General features: G+C 42.4%; 1 protein-coding gene across 2 annotated transcripts in view; it reads right to left on the minus strand.

Annotated features, from left to right (window-relative positions):
• Positions 1-404: 404 nt before the first annotated feature.
• LOC147631960 (E3 ubiquitin-protein ligase UPL1-like) overlaps positions 405-18,393 on the minus strand; it is a 53,392-nt gene continuing 35,403 nt past the window's right edge. Inside the window, exons 9-15 of one of the 2 annotated variants that reach the window (XM_086808497.1) lie at positions 9,619-10,717; positions 9,371-9,517; positions 2,234-2,314; positions 1,919-2,144; positions 1,645-1,784; positions 1,017-1,123; positions 405-918 (exon numbers count right to left, since the gene is read on the minus strand). In XM_086808497.1, the coding sequence (XP_086664623.1) occupies positions 816-918; positions 1,017-1,123; positions 1,645-1,784; positions 1,919-2,144; positions 2,234-2,314; positions 9,371-9,517; positions 9,619-10,717 (1,903 nt within the window). In that variant the 3' untranslated portion in view covers positions 405-815. The remainder of the gene's footprint in view (positions 919-1,016; positions 1,124-1,644; positions 1,785-1,918; positions 2,145-2,233; positions 2,315-9,370; positions 9,518-9,618; positions 10,718-18,393) is intronic. The other variant, XR_015267394.1, reaches the window with a different exon arrangement.

Consider the following 18,393-nt stretch of genomic DNA (forward strand, 5'->3'; position numbering starts at 1 on the left):
CTTCTTGACCCCCATGGGTAACCCACTGCCAAGGCAACAAGTGTGGGAGCTACTTAGAGCTTTATGAACATGGACACAACAAATTGCATGGCACCCAAGGCAAAGAGATATTCAAAGAATCTAACGGCAGAGGCCACCCCACATTAGAGAGCATCCTGCACACATAATAGATTGACATTTAACCAAACAATGCAACCGTAAATCCTTCTCATATCTAACAAAACAAATACATGGCACAGTCCTTATATATACATTATCTGCCCGTTGATTTTACATACCAGCACGTAGCTCGATTGCTTTACAATTGTTTCCACATACTTGACCATATGGCCATGCCTTGCTACAATAGCTACATGTAATGTACTTCAAAAAAACCCTCCCTCTTAGTAGGTTGAAACCCAATGCAAAAAGAAGAATATCAGAGCAATTAATTTCAAATTTAAGGCTCGCATTGCCAAAATTGCTGACAATAGCTCCTCCCATGATTGATCTTACATCTTTATTGATACACTATGCCGCTAAGGGCATTCAGACTCATTTCCTTACACACGTGAGTATTAGCACAATTGTTATGTGTAAGTTGCAGCCTCTATCAAGGTAAAGTGGGGATGCTGGTGGTATAGCTCTATATCAATGCTTCAATGCTTTACACAGCAAGACAAGGCTGTGAACATGTGAGTGGTACATAAGGGACAAAATTTTTTTGAACCACCACCCCCTCCCAAAAAAAAAAAAAAAAAAAAAAAAAACCACAACCAGTAGTAAGCTGGCCACAAGGGATGTGTGAATGCCGAAATAAGTACTTCCACCACCATTCAACCAAAACCAAATCCTTCACTAGCTTCATGGATTGCTAGCAACAATCTCTCCTGAAGCTGCTGTTTTGATGAATACTCTGGAAGATCTAGCTGATTGAAACTGCACGACAACATGGCAAAAAAATAAGGGGCTTAAGTTTTCATTTGAGAGACAAGAAACAAGACCTCTACAGAGGCCTTCAATGCACCAACTTTTACCAAGTATGAGCTGTTGGTAGGCGTTCTGGGGCACCATATGCTTTGTGAATTTGGCATCTCTGAGGACCTAAAATGCCTTGTGATGCTCTGAAACCCTCAAGGGGTACCTGTAACCACAATGCAAAAAGCTTGTTACATCAGCAGTTACACCAATCAGCTAGTACTCCCTTTGGTCGAACTAGAGAAAAAAATGGTACTCAATCATTAATGAAGAGCAAGCAAGTGATTTTCTAGGCACAGCCCAAGAGATGGATCGGCACGGCAATGTGTGCGACAGCATAGAAGAGACAAAAAGGACACAGCAGCACCAGCAGCTGAGCAGAGGGACAAGTCTGCTGACTGCCCCACAGATGGAGATAGGTGGAGAAGCAAAAACAAAGCACGCTAGTTAAAGGGCATGTAAGCGTAAGGGTTTCAAGTCCTTTCGGACACTTGAGGAACAAGAAAGTGGATGGGTAATCTGGCAACCAAGACAAGACAAAGTCCCCGCATGGTTGCCACAGGGCAACTACTTATTATCCTTGCCTTGTTATAAGCAGTCTAGTCCATATGTAGTTGCTGTGCCATCTAGGATTGCAGAAAGACAGGTATGGACAATGTGGACAGAGCAGCAAGACAAAAATCATACCTTAGAGGTGCCCGTGATAAATTGCAGCAAACGAGCCATGTCCTCCTTGTTGAAATCACGCACAACCTCCCAGAACCACTGTATAACAGGGGATGCAGCCGTGTACCCAGAATATTCAGTATTGGCCCTCAGATCATCAACTGCAGAAAGACACAACAGCAAGGAGCTTTTAGAATCGGCCTTGTGCCAAAGGTCTTACAATCAACACAAGTGTAGAATAATACAAAAGCAGAAAGATAAAAGCGATCAGACTCAGTTGTGCCAAAAGTCTTACAATCTATTTCTGGAAGCCCACTTATCAATAGTTCGAGCTCCTTGTCATTAAAAATTGAGATCAAGTCTCTATTCACAAGCTCATTAAACCCTTCCAAGAAGGCATTGATTTGTGGACGGATGGTGGTAGTCAGCTTGTGCTCAGCATTGAGGTCCACATATTCATGTTTGTTCTCCTCTGTTACCCGAACATTTCTACCTCCAGGTATCAGCTCTATGTCTGTTACCTGTGTGACCATTCAGAGGCCCTGTAAGTCCCACGACATAAAGCTTTAAGTACAAAACTGTATCTCACCACAAAGGAGGCATCAATTACCTCCATTTTCTCATAAAGTATATGCTTCTCTTCATCTGCATCCACACTGAAAAACACACCAACTACATCACTGATATCATTCTGCATTAAACAAAACAAGTATTAGTCAAAATTGAGAAAATTAACAACAAGAAGGGTCTAAAAAGGCCCACCTTTGATTTCGAATGAAGTTAATTTAAAGAAATATAGTTGAGTAATAAGAAATGAATAATACATAACTTGTTGATTAGCCAGAATAGACTCAAACTAATGATCAAAAGTTTAGTATGTCTTTTTTTGTATTAATACAGAGATCAACTAATCACAGATTAATCAATAATAAAGTCTTTTGATTATTCTATAATAATATATATTAATAAAAAGATTGATATTGATCTTAAAAAAATATGTGAATCTCTCTCTCTCTCTCTTCTCCAACCACGAGAGGATGCCACACCAGCCATGGATGACATACCCACAGCCTCATCGAGCCACACATTCTCAAGTGCCCGACCACTGCCATACCCCACTCTGGTGTGACTCTAGATTGGGCCCACAGTAGCAATGAAACACATTTCTTACGTTTAAGAAACGTGTATGAAACCTCTACACGTTTCATACGTAAGAAACGTGGTTTAAAACGAATTTTTTTAAAAACCTAAAAACATCAATGGTTTCGTGCCAGCTGCCTCGTTTTGTTTTCCACAAGCGATTCTGAAAGTACAGCTGCGTGCAGCCTTGACTTCTGCGAACGTCGAACTCTCCACTCGTGGGACTAAGCGAAGGTGACCCTGTCACCCTTGGGCCTTCAGCCACTCTCTTCGTGTTCTTGCCTACAGCTATTCTATCTCTCGAATCTCATCATGCCAAGGAAGAGCTCTCCTTTGTGAGACAACGTGACGTTCGATGCTGTGAATGCAAGATATGGTGGGAGCGGCACAACAAAATGGACTTGCAAGTTTTGTTCCGAGAAGCACCGTGGGGTTGCTCAGAGATTGAAGGCTCATTTTTCCCGAACAAAGGGCTTTGGCATTGGCCCTTGTACAAAAGTGCCGAAGAATGTTTATGACAGCCTCAAGGACTGGAAAGCTGAAATGTTAGGCATTTCTATTGATAGAGTGCCTACATAGGTGTCGCAAGCTGCAAGCTCAAGGTCCTTGCCAACAGCTAAGAGAAGTGCTCTTCCTATATTCAAGGGAGGAGATATGAGAGCATCCATGCAAAAGGCAGCTATGAAGGAGGCAACTAGGGAGGTCACGACGTTGTTTGTGCAATGTGCATTATCTTTTCATATCACTCGGACTCCTCAATGCAACTCAGCTATGCGTGCCATCTCTCGCATTGGGTGTGAGTGGGAGGGTCCGAACTATGAGACATTGCGCACCAAGGAGCTTCACTATGAGAAGGAAGCTTTGACGAGAGAGCTGGAGACTTTGAAGGCAACATGGGAGAAGTATGGATGTACCTCGCTTTGCGATGGACGGTCAGATGTGAGAAAGAGGAATGTATACAATATTTTGGTTTCTTCTTGCAAAGGAACCATGTTTCTCCGTGCCATAGACGCATCAGCTGCAAGGACTATGCTTACAGGTGCATTTATATGGTCGCACTTAAATAGGTGCAACAAACATCATGCAGATCATTACAGATAATGGATCAAACTGTGTGGCCATGGGGAGGATGCTTGAGGAGTTGTTCTCCACAATAGTTTGGACACCTTGCGCCACGCATAGCCTGGACCTCATGATTGACGATGTGGAGAAGCTACCTTGGGTGTCTCATATTTTCTCTGCAACATCAAGCATGGTTAATTTTGTATGCAAGAGACCCAAGGTTTTGAACATGCACAAGGCAAACAGTGACCTTGAGCTTCTAAAGCCTTCGAAGACAAGGTTTGCGTATATGTTCATATTATTGGAGAGGCTTGTCAGAGTACGACATGGCTTGCTACGTACAGTTGTTTGCGTTGAGTGGCAACAATGGGAGGATAAGAATGATCCTAAGGCATTGGCTTTCTGTCGCATGGTCATGAGAGATGCTTGGTGGGAGGATGCAACAAGCCTAGTGAAGACGATGAACCCCATGTACAACGCTCTTCGATTGACAGACATGGAGGGGAGCACTATTGGCCTTCTTTATGAATTCATGGACAAAATAGGAGAAGCTCTTGACTTATGTATTGCATTGTCTGCAGCAGCCAAGTACTCATTCTTAGCAATTGCACATGGCTAAAGAATATTAATAACTTTATGTTTTCATTCTTTCTAAACTTTGTTACTCTTGGATTTTCTTATAAAGGGTCCAAGATCTGAAAGACATGGAACCAGCGTTGGGATTGGTTTCATAGGCCCATCCATGCCGTTTCCCATATCCTTCATCCTCTATGGAGGAGTGAGGAGCAGTATGTGAACAGAGAATTAGAAGATGGATGGATAGCCTACATGAGCAGGATTGTGGAAGATGACGATGATCTGCTCTTGAAGCTGGAGGATGAACATCTTCTATTCCGCAATCAAAGCGGTGTTTTTGGGTCGCACACTGCAGAGAGAGAGAGAGAGAGAGAGAGAGAGAGAGAGAGAGGAGACTCAGTTGCAGCCAGTTTCTTGGTGGGAGAAATACGGCATTGAGGTACCTCACTTGGTAAGACCGGATTTAGCCCCAATAGATTGTTATTAGAAATTTAAAGCATGTTCCTATAATATGAGCATTGAGGATGTCTATCTTGTTTTCTTTTAGAGACGCATAGCTATGCGAGTTCTCTCTCAGGACTATAGCTCTGGGCCTTGTGAGAGAAACTGGAGTACATGTGCCTTACTCCATGCCAAGAAGAGAAACAAACTGTCCACAACACAATTGGAGAGGCTAGTCTTTTGCAACTGCAATCTACAATTGCTTGAGCAAAAGGACTACCCCATAGAGCCCCGCCAGATAGACATCACAAAGTGCAATGAGCTACCCGATATTCCACAAGAGGAGAGGGATATATACACCATGCTCTACGAGGAAATCACTGCTCCATCTCGCAGCACACGATCTCAGGCAAGAGCTTCAGCTAGTGCCAATACTTCGCCTGCACCACCACCTGATGAGGATGCATTTCAGGAATCTTTTGGGAGTGGCACTAGTAGTGAGGATGAGGCTGATGATATTGAGCCTGTAGATGAGGAAATGGATCTGGCTGAGAGTAAGGACAATGATGAGTCTTGACTCTTGAGTCTTTTGTTATAGGAATCAAGACTCGAGATTTAGGATTTCATTTACAATTTGACTTGTGTTATTTACATTTATCTTTAGTCTCTTCATGAATCATGTGACATGGTTTATCATTGATGACTCCAGAGTGTAGGGATGTCATTTACATGATTCATATGTAATCTCGTTTGAGTCATTATTCGTCTATGCTTCTGCTATAATCATTGTTGTCTGTTGAATGTTCATTTATGCTTTTGTATACAATGATGAATCATGATCAATCTGAGTTTGCTATGTATCATGTATGAGTTATGACATGAGTCATATTCTGTATATGTATAAATTTCCACATTTATTTTTCAGTCCAAACGAAACCCGCTTCTTACATTTTACAAAACTCATACGAGACCTATGAAACTTGTTTCATACCTCCCGTTTCAAAAACGCCCGGCAACTATGATTGGGCCAAGGCACTACAGCAAGCCCGACATCCCAGACTCCCTGGACCTCACCAACAGCACAAATATCAGCCCCAGCTCGAGGAGATCTTGGAGAGGCAAAGAGCCACCTTCCCACACCCAGTGGATCTACAGAGCCTTCTACAAGCTACCCCCATGCTTGATATCCTTGATGGCTTCTTCTACCGGGGGGTTAGCTCCATAGGCTGTATGATGATGATGATCTCATTTTGTATCGTATGGCTTGGATTTGACATTCCTAGCTCATAGCTCTAGTCTTTGTTTTCTTTTGTACCATGATAAGATTATATGGACACAATTGTATCACTTTGAAGGTACAAGCTCCTGCTAGGATTGCACAGTACCTAGGCTATGGTGGCTGAAAGGCTAAGGCAGCCATGATAGAGGGGAGAGAGAGAGAGAGAGAGAGAGAGAGAGAGAGGAAAGTACACGTGAAACAATTATTTGCACAACTCAAAGTGATTATTTGATTGATTGATAGAGAATGAAGTACAAGCCTTTGATATATAGGCCTTCCTCTTTACCAAACCATTTGACCCTTACTAAATGCATGCTTATCCACACTCTAAGAGATGGTTCACATGCAAACACACATACACACTTACATAGCCTTTTTAGGGACTGTTTACACACATAAGGACACTCAAACAGGACGTGAACATGGGTACACAAACGAGACTCCGAAATATCCCAACAAACCCCCATTCGGAGCGAAGGTGGGTGAGACCCTCATGCAAGAAAGACCCTACCACCTACCGGTCCCGGAGCAAGACTCGCCATCTGCACCACCCGTGCCATGGTCAGTGAATCTTCTCTTAACAAGCTAAGACCGAGGAGCGAGGCCAGTACTTTAGTCATCCCCTCCGACTCCTAGCTGGAATAAACTGAAAATTATAGAGCCTTTTATAAACACAAGGCGGATAAACAAACACACATGGTGAACATTTATTACATCTTATTTTGGGGGACTACCCGTAAATGCAAGAACCGCAAACTGCAAACCGCAAAGCCACCCATTTTGTGTCCTTCACTGCTGATATCACTTGTGATGCAAGCACTAATGTCACTAACGACGACCTCCAAAATGGGGACCATGGTGTGAGGAGGTAATTGCACATGGAAATCAAAACGATTTTGGGCAGTGGATGCTTTTGATGGACAGCAAGATGCTTCTAATGGGCATCAAAATGCTTGTGATAATGTGCAGCAAAAGGATGAGCACAATGTCTATGATGATGCCCAAAAACATGGAATCTAGTAGGCTTCCCGAAAGCAACGAGGATAAGGATCCATGCTCCAACACACAAAAACATAAACAATGTGGAAGTTCGGGGACTTCCTTTGCATGATGTTTGCTAGTGTAGATCCTCTTTTGGCAGTGATGCCGAGCAGTGGACAGGAAACACTAAAAGGTAAGACTAGGAAAGATTATTTATATGTAAAAGATTGCATATAAATAAGATTTGAGGGATTTCAAATAAGAAATAACTAAGGAATGGTTAATAGACATTAAAGTTAAAAGTAAAAAGAGAAGTAGATAGTGCACAATGGAAGCCCAAGGGACACAGAAGTAGACGCCCCCATCTAGGGCTAGTTGAAGAGAGATTGGACAAGGAAAAGGCAATGCCTAGCCAATGAAAGGTCAAGGAACTGAAGTTGGAAGGAAGTTGGAGGGTCGCTCCCCTTTATGGCGCTGAGTTTGTACTTAACCATTATGGTTGTTTTACTCAGTAACTAATATAAGAATCTATTTCCCGAAAAAACAAAAAAACAAAAAGAGAGGCACGCTAAGTTTGTACTTAGCCATTATGGTTGTTTTGCTCTGTAAATAATATAAGGATCTATTTCTCGAAAAAACAAAAAAACAAAAAAGAGGGGAGCACCAGCTCGGACTTAAACCCAAGACCTCTCGGCCTGCACCTAACTGCTAGGCTACAACTCCCTTCCAAGCCACTGAGTTATGCAGAGCTCGACGCCCCAGACCCCATGGCCCTTGCCCACGGCCACGCCACCACAGGAGGATCTAGGCCATCATCTCCCATCATCGTAGGACCTTCTCGTGCCAGCTCAGTTTTACCACCTTGAGCACCATGTCACAGCGGCCCATGAGGGATGTATTAGGGTGATATGAGAGCTCTCTGCTCATGTACCTAGATCAGATTTTAAAGTTCTAGATTTTCGTTATCTTTCTTTATTACTATTTTGTACCCAAGATGATGTACCTCATGGATATGATGTAACCTTTTGGTCTCATAGTTCATTTTGGCCTCTTGAAGACGTTAATACAACTTTCTTTCTTTCTTTCTCTCTCTCTCGTGCATGTGTACATTGTGTGTGTGTGTGTGTGTGTGTGTGTGTGTGAGAGAGAGAGAGAGAGAGAGAGAGAGGAGAAGTTTATATTAACGTCCTCAAAAGACCCTAAGAGGCTACACGACCAAAGAGTAATATGATAGCTCGATGACATCCTCATCCATGGAAAAACTGAAAGACTGAAAAAGAAACTAGCTACCTATGCTATGAAAAAGTGGCAAAGTCGTGCTGATAGCTATGTGGCTAACATAAGGTGGTGTCAGTATGTACAATGGGGTGGGGGAATGCAGGCCTCAGCCAAAAATAATATACTCCTCCAAAACCAAGCACAAAAAGAAAGAAAGAAAGAAAGTTATATTAAACTTCTTCAAAAGACCCAGTGGGTCTATGAGACCAAAAGTGATACAGTAGTGTCCATGTAATCTAATCATGGTACAAAAGAAAACAAAGACTAGAGCTATGAGCTGAGAACGTCAAATCCGAGTCATATGATACAAAGTGGGACCATCATCATCATACATCCTATGGAGCTAACCCCCCCGGGGGGGGGAGGGGGGGAAGTGGGGGGGGGGGGGGGGGGATCAAGGATATCAAGCATGGGGTTAGCCTGTAGAAGGCTTTGCAGATCCGCCGGGCATGGGAAGGTGGCTCTATGCCTCTCCTCAAGCTGGGGCTGATGACTGTGTTGCTGGCCAAGGAGTCTAGGGCATTGGGCTCACTATAGTGCCGTGGCCCGGTCTAGAGTCACACCACAATGGGGTCTAGTCGGGGGGTCGGGCACTCAAGAATGTGTGGCTCGATGAGGCTGTGGGTATGTCATCCATAGCTGGTGGGACATCCTCTCATGATCGGAAGAACTGAGTGGTGGTCACCTAGGGCCGGAGTGGGTGTCTCCCATGGGGTCTCAACTCCCTAATCAATGAGTCTCTGCGGCAATGAAGCTCTAGTAGGAAGAGGCCCACGCAGAGCTATGATATGTGTGTGTGTGTGTGTGTGTGTGTGTGTGTGTGTGTGTGTGTGTGAGAGAGAGAGAGAGAGAGAGAGAGAGAATATCTTCAAGTATTTTTTTAACATATGTAATCCTTAAACCTTTATTTTACAAAGACGGGTAAAAAAGCAAATGAGACTCCATTCAAAACCCCATTTTCTGCTTTAAGATAAACGTAGATAGGCTCACCTCTAACATCCACTTTAAATTCTTGTAATAATCCGGATCCACAGCTTCAATATCATGGTAAGTTACTTTCACTCCTAAGATATGCTTGTAAAAGGACCTTGTAAAATATACATCCAGCAGCTGGCCATCAAACAGTGCCTTTGCCACCTATTGCATCAAACAGTATGCATCAATAAAAGCTCATCATGAAATGCATCCAAAAGGAAGGGTTTAAAAAAACACTTTTTTATACATGGTTAGAGACTTACCACACGTCCTACAAACTTAAAGTACGATAAGTGCTCAGTTTGATAGACGCTATTAGGATTGGGCTGGAATGTGGAATCATTCCCCACAGTGGTAAACAGCAGAGCTCCTTTATCAAAAATCACACGGGACAGCAACTGATACCATTCCCTTGTGAGACCACCAGCATCGATGCCCTCCTCTCCCTGGAATTGCACACTCAGATGGCCTTTCAATTCTTCTACTGTCCTCATCCGTAGTTGATTGTATGAGTCTTCCAACAAATAGGGCCGCCGAACAGAGATACGAAGGGGAGCATAGTGTTGCTGCTCATGCTGCTGCCTGATTTGAGCACGAAAATATGCTCTCTTGTTGTCAAAGTCAATCAGCCTTGGAGTCTTCAGCAAAAGAACAAAAGATTTCTCCAGAAGAGCAAGATTCTGACGCACAAAAGCATTCAGCATCCTCCGATGCTTTTCAGCAAACCTCAGAAAAGTCATGTCTCCCTCGGTTTGCTTCTGAATGCTCAATGAAGAGCTGGCTGCTGCTTTGATTTCTCGAGCAGTTGCAATGCCAGGCTCTGGATGTATAGACTGTGAAGAGCTTGCCCTTAACTTTTCAGACAAGACAAAGAAAGCCTCCACAAAGGGCAGGACCTTCTGAGTCTCAGGTGGAAGAGGAGGAGTGACCCCAGTGATGCTACCTGCAGTTGCTGCAATGACTGCTCCTGAAGATGCAAAAGTATTACCTAAATTGCTTTCTAGTTTAGTTATACTGGAGCTAAGCCCCTGCCAAAGAGGCTCTAGATCCATGTTCAAGTCCCAAACTGTCATTAAACTCTCTCCCTTCTCTGAAACGTCGTTTTTATATCCCAAGTTTCCTTCTGCTATCAGATTACTTAGGCATTGTAGCACTCTCAAAATGGCTGCACCAGCCATGGAGCTTGGGCTTAAAACCCTAGTCTCAGTATTTCCCAGGCTGCCGAGTTCAGAAATAGCTGGGAAAATAAGACCCTTGGCTGCATCTTCTAGTTCTGCTTTGAAAAGCCAGCGATGAGCTGGAGTAACATCAGCTAACTTCTTGAGAACCTCTGCCACCCGAGAGTAAGCTGTGTCAGATAGCCTGCACATTAATGATCAGCTTCGTCAGACTTTCAATATAATGAAACTTGCCCAACATTGCCAGAGCCATATCTCATGACTTTTGAAACATTGTCAATACCGTCTTTTGGGCTTGAACAACGGGGGTTAAAAGGTGATTTGGAGAGGTTAAAAATCTCAGAATTTGCAGGAATTTTCACTCAAAAATCAGACATTTGCAGGGTGGTTTTATGCATGGATTTTGAGTGCAATACGTAGATTCTTCCCACATAGTTCCGCTTAACTCCAAGGGCATTGAGGAAGATATTGGATAAATTTTTGGGAAATTCAAATCTGAGATTTCAAGGAAATAACAAACTCCAAATCATTTTTTGGGGTTTCATAAGAAAGGACTAAGACTGGTGCTTTAAAAGATTTAATTGTGACCATAGTCTCAACCTAGAAAATCCATTAAGTTGAGACTTAGGAAGGATTAAGACCTTGATCTTTACATTCATTTGAAGGCTTTAGAGAAAGACAAGGTGTGCGGAATATGGTGTGAATCCCATCATGTTTATAAATGTGAATGTATCATTTTACATAAGAACCCAAGGGACAAGAACCCAAATAATCCCATGCCTTACCACCTTCAAGACATGGGAATTAATGGTCCCAAGAAATGTGAATTTAAAATCTCCATGTGGACCAATCTCCCAGAGCTCTCCTAATGCCTAGAGCCTCACAAGGCTCATAGGGGACCTCTCCACACCTTGAATTGAGATCAGATCACGAAGAGGTCAGAGGGAAAAAAGAGCCATGGATAGTCTGACCAATTCATAGAAGCTTTGGACATGATGATCTAAAAGAGGGATGCAGACCCACGGATCCCGGGATAAAGCGTCTTTCTTAGAAAGAGTTGCATTTCTTAAAACATGATTGTTGTAATAAGACACTAAGTAATGAAGCATTGTATGGTCTGATTTTATTTATGCATAATAAAAGGCTTTACGGAATCGCTTATTGGGCTCCATTGCGGTGGGTGATCGACACTCTACTGCAGTAGGTGTCTAACTTCTATGAAAGTTTACTATGCGGAGATGAGATGGGACCTCGCTGCAGGTGCGGTTTTCCTGACATGTTACTGTAGTGCCTGTTTCACTTCTAAAAGGAAGTCTTAGTTGCACATCTCTATGGGGATGGTGCAACCTACATCCTTGATGATCATGAGACATGTTACCACTGTGGTGGGAGGCCTAGGTAGGAGCCTGAGGGTCCTACTAGAGCTTGGGAGGTTATGAACTACTGTGAGAGGATGTTCACATAGATGTATAAACCATACACGATTATATTTTCTTGCACATGTGTATTGATTCTGTGGTGCATTGAACCTGTGAATACATATCTTTTGTGTTTTATGGTCCTTTAAAAATGTGGATATTATAAGAATGTTGTAAAGTTTGAAGAGGCAAGGCTTTAAGTGGTGTTTTAAGGGAAAAATAATCAGTCCAGTCAGCAACGTGTCATCCACAAAGTATGAGCACACGTAAAACACCATGATCCATGAACACAAGTAAAACACCATGATCCTCTTTTAACATAGAGGGTGCTCAGTTGGACTGTATCTGAAACCCTAGCTAGCCAAATAAGAGTTCCATAGTAGTCAGACGTTTCAAAAAATGTGTTTCACAAATATTTCATACCTTCTGAAAACGTTTCATGAGAAGAGAGGGAAGGAGGGAAAGGGGGGGGGGGGGGGGGCGGGGGGTGGGGTGTACTAGCCCTAGAAATCATATATATACAGCTTTATTTATGTTGCCCTAATAAGCAGCTCATAGAATCTATAAAACATGCTGTATTTACACGTAAAAACAATGTCACGATTCAAGAATCACGTTTGAAGTTACACATTACCAATTACCATCTACTTATCGGTGTACATTGCAGTGTGCTCACAAGCTACAAGTTAAATCATGATTCAAATGTCATAAAATACATGCAAGTTGCAACATCAAACTATCAACAATTACCAACAATAAGATCCAATATTGTAATTTGTATTGCTGCTCAAAACTCAAAAACAATATACAAGAGAGTCAAGAGTCCACTCAAACTACTCACTATTCAAAGAAAAACAAAAAATAGTGGCATACTAAATCCTAATACATGATACATGATACATCATATCATTGCCCTAGGACAGATTGTCATTTTAGGGTTTGGGAGTATGCAGTGTTTGCGAAGACACAAGATCCTATAGGTTTCATATTGGTACGATCATTTAATGGGAAGATTATGATGCTGAAATACCAAAGCTTCGGAATTTGCCATCCGTATTTTGAGCCAAGTGTGCTCATCATCTACTTTGAAGCATTTATGGAGTACATTTGGCAACATACACTCCAAAAAGAGGAATCGGCTTGGGACACACAAAGCAGATGACCTCGTCTTTGTTAATGCAAACTTGCATTAGCTAACAAAGATGAAACATGAAAATACACACAAGACAAATACATTGGCTTCCACAAATCAGAGGTCGATTTTGGTTCCATGCTTGGTGATGTTTATGAGGAAGAAAATGAGAATGCAGACATGCAAGAAGAGGAGCTAGAGGAAGCACATGCAAAGAATGAGCTTGAGGATGAGTCTCATGACAAGAGGCTCTTTCATTGGAATAGGATTTGCTAAATTAGAATCTAGATTCTAGTTTGGCACTCATTCAAGCTTCAAAATTTACGTTAAACTTATAGTAATGGCTGGTTGTTGACTCTTTGAGTGATGAGTCTTGACTCTTGACTCTTGATTCTTATCTCTTTTCATGATTATGGCCATTATGCAATGATTTGTATTTTTGGAATTTCTAAGTCTCATTTTCTTATGAAATGTGCAACTTATAATAGTATTTTAAGTCTTGAATATTGTGCATGTTGCCTCTCTATTTAGACTCCCCAATACCTTCCCTCCCTAAAAACCTTACTGAGGTGGCATTTCCCATATTTCTACCCCCTTGAAAATGCCATTTCCATTTCCGTTTCATGTTTCCATTTCCGTTCCCATCTCTTATAACTAAAATTAGGGGTGATCTTAGCACTCAAGAAAACCTTTCCTTTATGGGAGGGAATTCACAATGAAGACTATTGCACAAGCTAGGGTGGATGAAGACACCCATCGCGTAAGAGTGTATAGACATAATGATATGAGATGAGAGAGAGAGATGACAAAGCTCAGAGTGTTCCACAACTCAATGATACACTTGATTAATTAATGATGTTCACCAAGTGCAATGCTTTATAGGCTTAGAGCTTATCTTTTGACTAAGTCACACACACAAGGGCAACGACACATGGCATGGACTATGACATCATTGCTTACATACGCACACATAGCATCTAGCCTGAAAGGTTGTTCAGACTATAAACACACTTACACGCTAGAGAAGGTTCTCACACACACACACATACAAAGGGCAATTATATACACACTAGAGGTGGTTCACACACACACACACACACGTACACATGAAGCTCCAATTCCCATCAAATATTGATCACTATGCACTTAAATGGTTGCAAACCATGCCTAGTGTCCAATGGAGTGATAGGCAAGCCAAGTGGAGTCAACTTTTCCAACAGTTTGGAACCATGATTGAGTATGTCCCAACCCCGTTGTTGATGCTCTTAGTCGATGGGTCACCATTCAAACTTTGAGTCCTCTGCGCAAGAGATTCAAGGCAAAGATTTATAAAGGCACGGTATGTAAATTCTGTGGAATTCAAGAGACTGTATAATTTGGCCTTCAATTCAAAACCGGGCCACTACACAATTCAAGATGGCTGGTTGTTGTACAAAAACTGGCTCTATGTACTAAGAGAGAAAAGACAAGCACTTTTTCATGATGCCCATGATTCTCTTGCTAGGGATCATCATGGTATCAAGAGTACCTTGGGAAAGTTCTATTGGCCGAAAATTCAAAGGGGCATCTACCAGTGTGTCCAAGCATGCCAAATTTGCCACAAAGTGAAGGTTCCACACTCGAAGCAAGCTTGGTACTTCAGCCTTTGCCTGTTCCTGAGGAACCTTTTTCAAGATATCAGCATGGACTTCGTAGGCTCTCTTACAGCTGCTATGGGAACCAAAAATACACACTGCATGGCCATAATTGACCGGTTCAGTAAGTTTTGCATACTCATTCCTTCCAAGGAGACAGCCACAACAGAAGATATTGCTCGCCTATTTATCCGATGTGGATAACCTGTTTGTGGCTTACCATGGACAATCACATCAGACAGAGATAGCTTTGAGACTAAGTTACAATTGTCTAGTGCATCCCATTCAAAGACAAATGATCAGGCAAGAACTTATTATCAGTTGGCCTTTGATGTTCTCAAAATCTTTATACCCGTGAGTTTATGCAATTCCACTTTAGAGAGAGAATGTTGCATACGCGGAAGCCTTACTATACTGATCCACAGCCCTAAGCCTGATTAAGAAACAAGATGGTGATTAACATGATTAAGACAGAGGAGAGAGAAGAAGAGAGAGATAGGTGTCAGGGTTTTTCTTGTATTTTATATGGTACAAAAAGGTGGTTTTAATGCTTGTACATGACTGAGCCCTTGGTCAGCCCCAAAGGGGTGAACCTTGGCCTTTCACATGACTTCTATGATGGATGACTGAATGTATTGAATGAATGATGCAAATGCTGCTTTCTGCTTATATATGATCTTGAGGACCAAGTCGGCCGGCCAGAATGTTGGACAAATATTCATGACTTTTCTTTCCTTTAATGCTACGCTTATGCTTCTACATGTCCCATTGCTTGACCAGTGCCTAGGCCCTAACTGCGTGTTGCTTAGGCATCACTACTGGCTGCCAACAGTTTTAAGACTGTTCATGCAGAGGATTATGCCATGGCACGGGCATGCACGTGGCATTCCCTCTTGCCAAACTTGATGACGGGGTGGCCACTCTGTCATCTTTCTTCCCTGGACTACTACTGACTTTGACCTTCTACTTTAACTCACTTTGACTTTAACTGATATTTTTGTCTGAACACCTTGACTTCTTATCTCCACTTCCAAGTCTTGCTGAAGAACTAAGCATCTGTTCCACTACTGTCCCCATGCCTACTTTTCCCTTTCCCTTAACAAAGCGGTGGGTCACCTGCCAGAACTAATCATGCTATGTGACAACCAGCCCTAAAAGGGGTTTTTTGGGATTTTGGTCTTGTGTTGCTAGCCAACAGCCCCTACTCTGGATTGACCAGCAGCCCAACCCATATATATATATGCATTGCTTCATCAGCATAAACAACAACATATCATAATCAACATTATCTGCTACTGCCAGCCTACCTCTGCCAGCAGCACACCTCGAGACAGCAGCCCTCTGCAGATCTGCGTTTTTCTCCTGCAGCACACCTCAGGACAGCAGCCCTCTCTACATCCATCACATCTACGTTTTTTTCTCCTGCAGCACACCTCGGGACAGCAGACCACTCTGCTCATCATTCTCCATCGACTTGGAACAGCAGCCTTGTCTGCTCATCATTCTCGACAGCAGTCCTCTCTGCTCATCATTCTCTATTGACTTGGGACAGCAGCCCTCTTTGCTCATCATCACCTAACGACATCAGGACAGCAGCCCTTTCTGCTCTTCACCACCTACCTCGTGACGGTAGTACACCATCTGCCCGGGACAGCAGCCCTTCACTCCTCAGATCTGCATTTCTCCTGCAGGCCACTCATCTACACGTATGCGTTTGTCTCCATCACCTCACCTTCGGAGAGCCATCACCTCACATCGACGCGTGCCTTTGACATCGAGCCCTGCACCCCTCCAGGTGGCATGGTTTGCAACCATTTAAGTACATGATAATATGTCTTAACTGTGAAATCTCCTCCGTAAAGGAAAGGTTTCCAATGCTTAAGAGTTGTCATCACCCCCAATACTCTTTGTGATACACAGAATAATTCTCTTGTGTGTCATTTAATTTCCGGCTATAATAAGCCACTAGGCACCCTTCCTGCTCGAGGACAGCTCTGATGGCTAAATTACTGGCATCGGTAATCACCTCGAAAGGATCATCCCATGAAGCCAATTTGAGAACCAAAGACTCGGAGGCAACTTTCTTCATTGCATGGAAAGCCTCGAGTGCTTTGCCGGTACAGACACTTTTTGGTGATGCGTCTTCATGAGCTTGAGCGAATCTATAAGAGGTGTTGCAAGGTCGGAAAACTTGTTCGTGTGAACTACATGCTTGACAGAGACGTACAAAAAGCGGATCTCAAGCAGTTTTGGGAACATCCCATTCGAGAGTCGCCCTTTTGAGTCACTCAAGGATATACTCAATCCTGGGCACTTGGAACATGTTCGCTCTTTTTTGCATTACTGTAGAGCGCATTCTCTCGCAAAAGTTACAAGACCTTTTCAACATCCTGCTCATGCTACTCTGCAGTAGCAGAAAAATGAGTATATCACCTAAAAAGATGAAAACACGCTTTCCTATAAGCTCCGCGAAAACCCAAGACATCATCTTGTTAAGCATTGCTGGTGCAACCACAAACTCGTAGTGGCCACGTTCAATCTTGAAGGTTATTTTTGGAATGTCAGCCGTAAAGATCCAAACCTGGTGATAGCCACTCTTGAGATCTATCTTCGAAAAGAACTTCGCACCATTGAGTCACTCAAGGATATACTCAATCTTGCGCATTGGGAACATGTTCTTCACTGTGAGCTTATTGAGAGCCATGTAGACTTCATAGTTGCAAAGAAACGTGTTTCAATCATTTTTTATGAAACGAAACATTTCAAAAATGTTTCTTTTGAATGAACCGCGTTTCAATCATTTTTTTATGAAACGAAACATGTTCTTCATTGTGAGCTTATTGAGAGCCATGTAGACTTCATAGTTGCAAAGAAACGTGTTTCAATCATTTTTTATGAAACGAAACATTTCAAAAATGTTTCTTTTGAATGAACCGCGTTTTTTTTCCCTCCCACCTGTTATCAGTACAATTTGGGCATTTTTTTATCCAAGAGGCTACTAATGAGGACATCCAGGATGTTGAGGGTTGAGTGCACAGAGTCCAAATTGAGGACTCTAGTCTTTGGGACTATCAAGCTCCTCTAGTTTGTCATGCATCTATCAGCATGCTTTACTTTGTGTATTTCAAACTTCGATTTTCTTTTTTTTGTATCAGCTCAAGAGTCGGAATTTAGACTTTTGGTGATCACTTTCACTACTCAGCGGAATATGTCACTCTCGCCTGCTTTATATATTGTTTCTTGAGTTTTGAGCAGTTGCCATTATTGATGATGAAGTCCGGATCTTGATTCTTGATCTTGCCAGTTTATTTATGCCAATTGGTCGATTGGGTGCCCACTGTAATTAGGTCACCCTGAATATTTACTTTTAACTTGTAAACATGTTTTAATGTGTAAATGATGCATGTTTAATATTGTTTTCAAGCAAGGCAACATATTTTTTACATATTATAGACTTATATATAAATTTTGGGGCCTCTAACCCTCCCCTTGTATGAAACGTTTTGAAACGTCTGGGATTTAAAAGAAACGTTTTTGAAACGCGTTTCAAAAAACCCTTGGCAGCTATGCATGTAGTCCATGCATAATCGTGCGGACTTGTCTTTCTTTTGCGCAAACAAGATAGGTGCAGCAAAGGGCGAGGATGAGGGCCGGATAAATCCAACTCAGAGTAACT

The sequence above is a fragment of the Cibotium barometz genome, chromosome 14 (genome assembly GCF_041138505.1).
Source record: "Cibotium barometz isolate CiBa-2024 chromosome 14, ASM4113850v1, whole genome shotgun sequence".
Classification (NCBI taxonomy): Eukaryota; Viridiplantae; Streptophyta; class Polypodiopsida; order Cyatheales; family Cibotiaceae; genus Cibotium; species Cibotium barometz.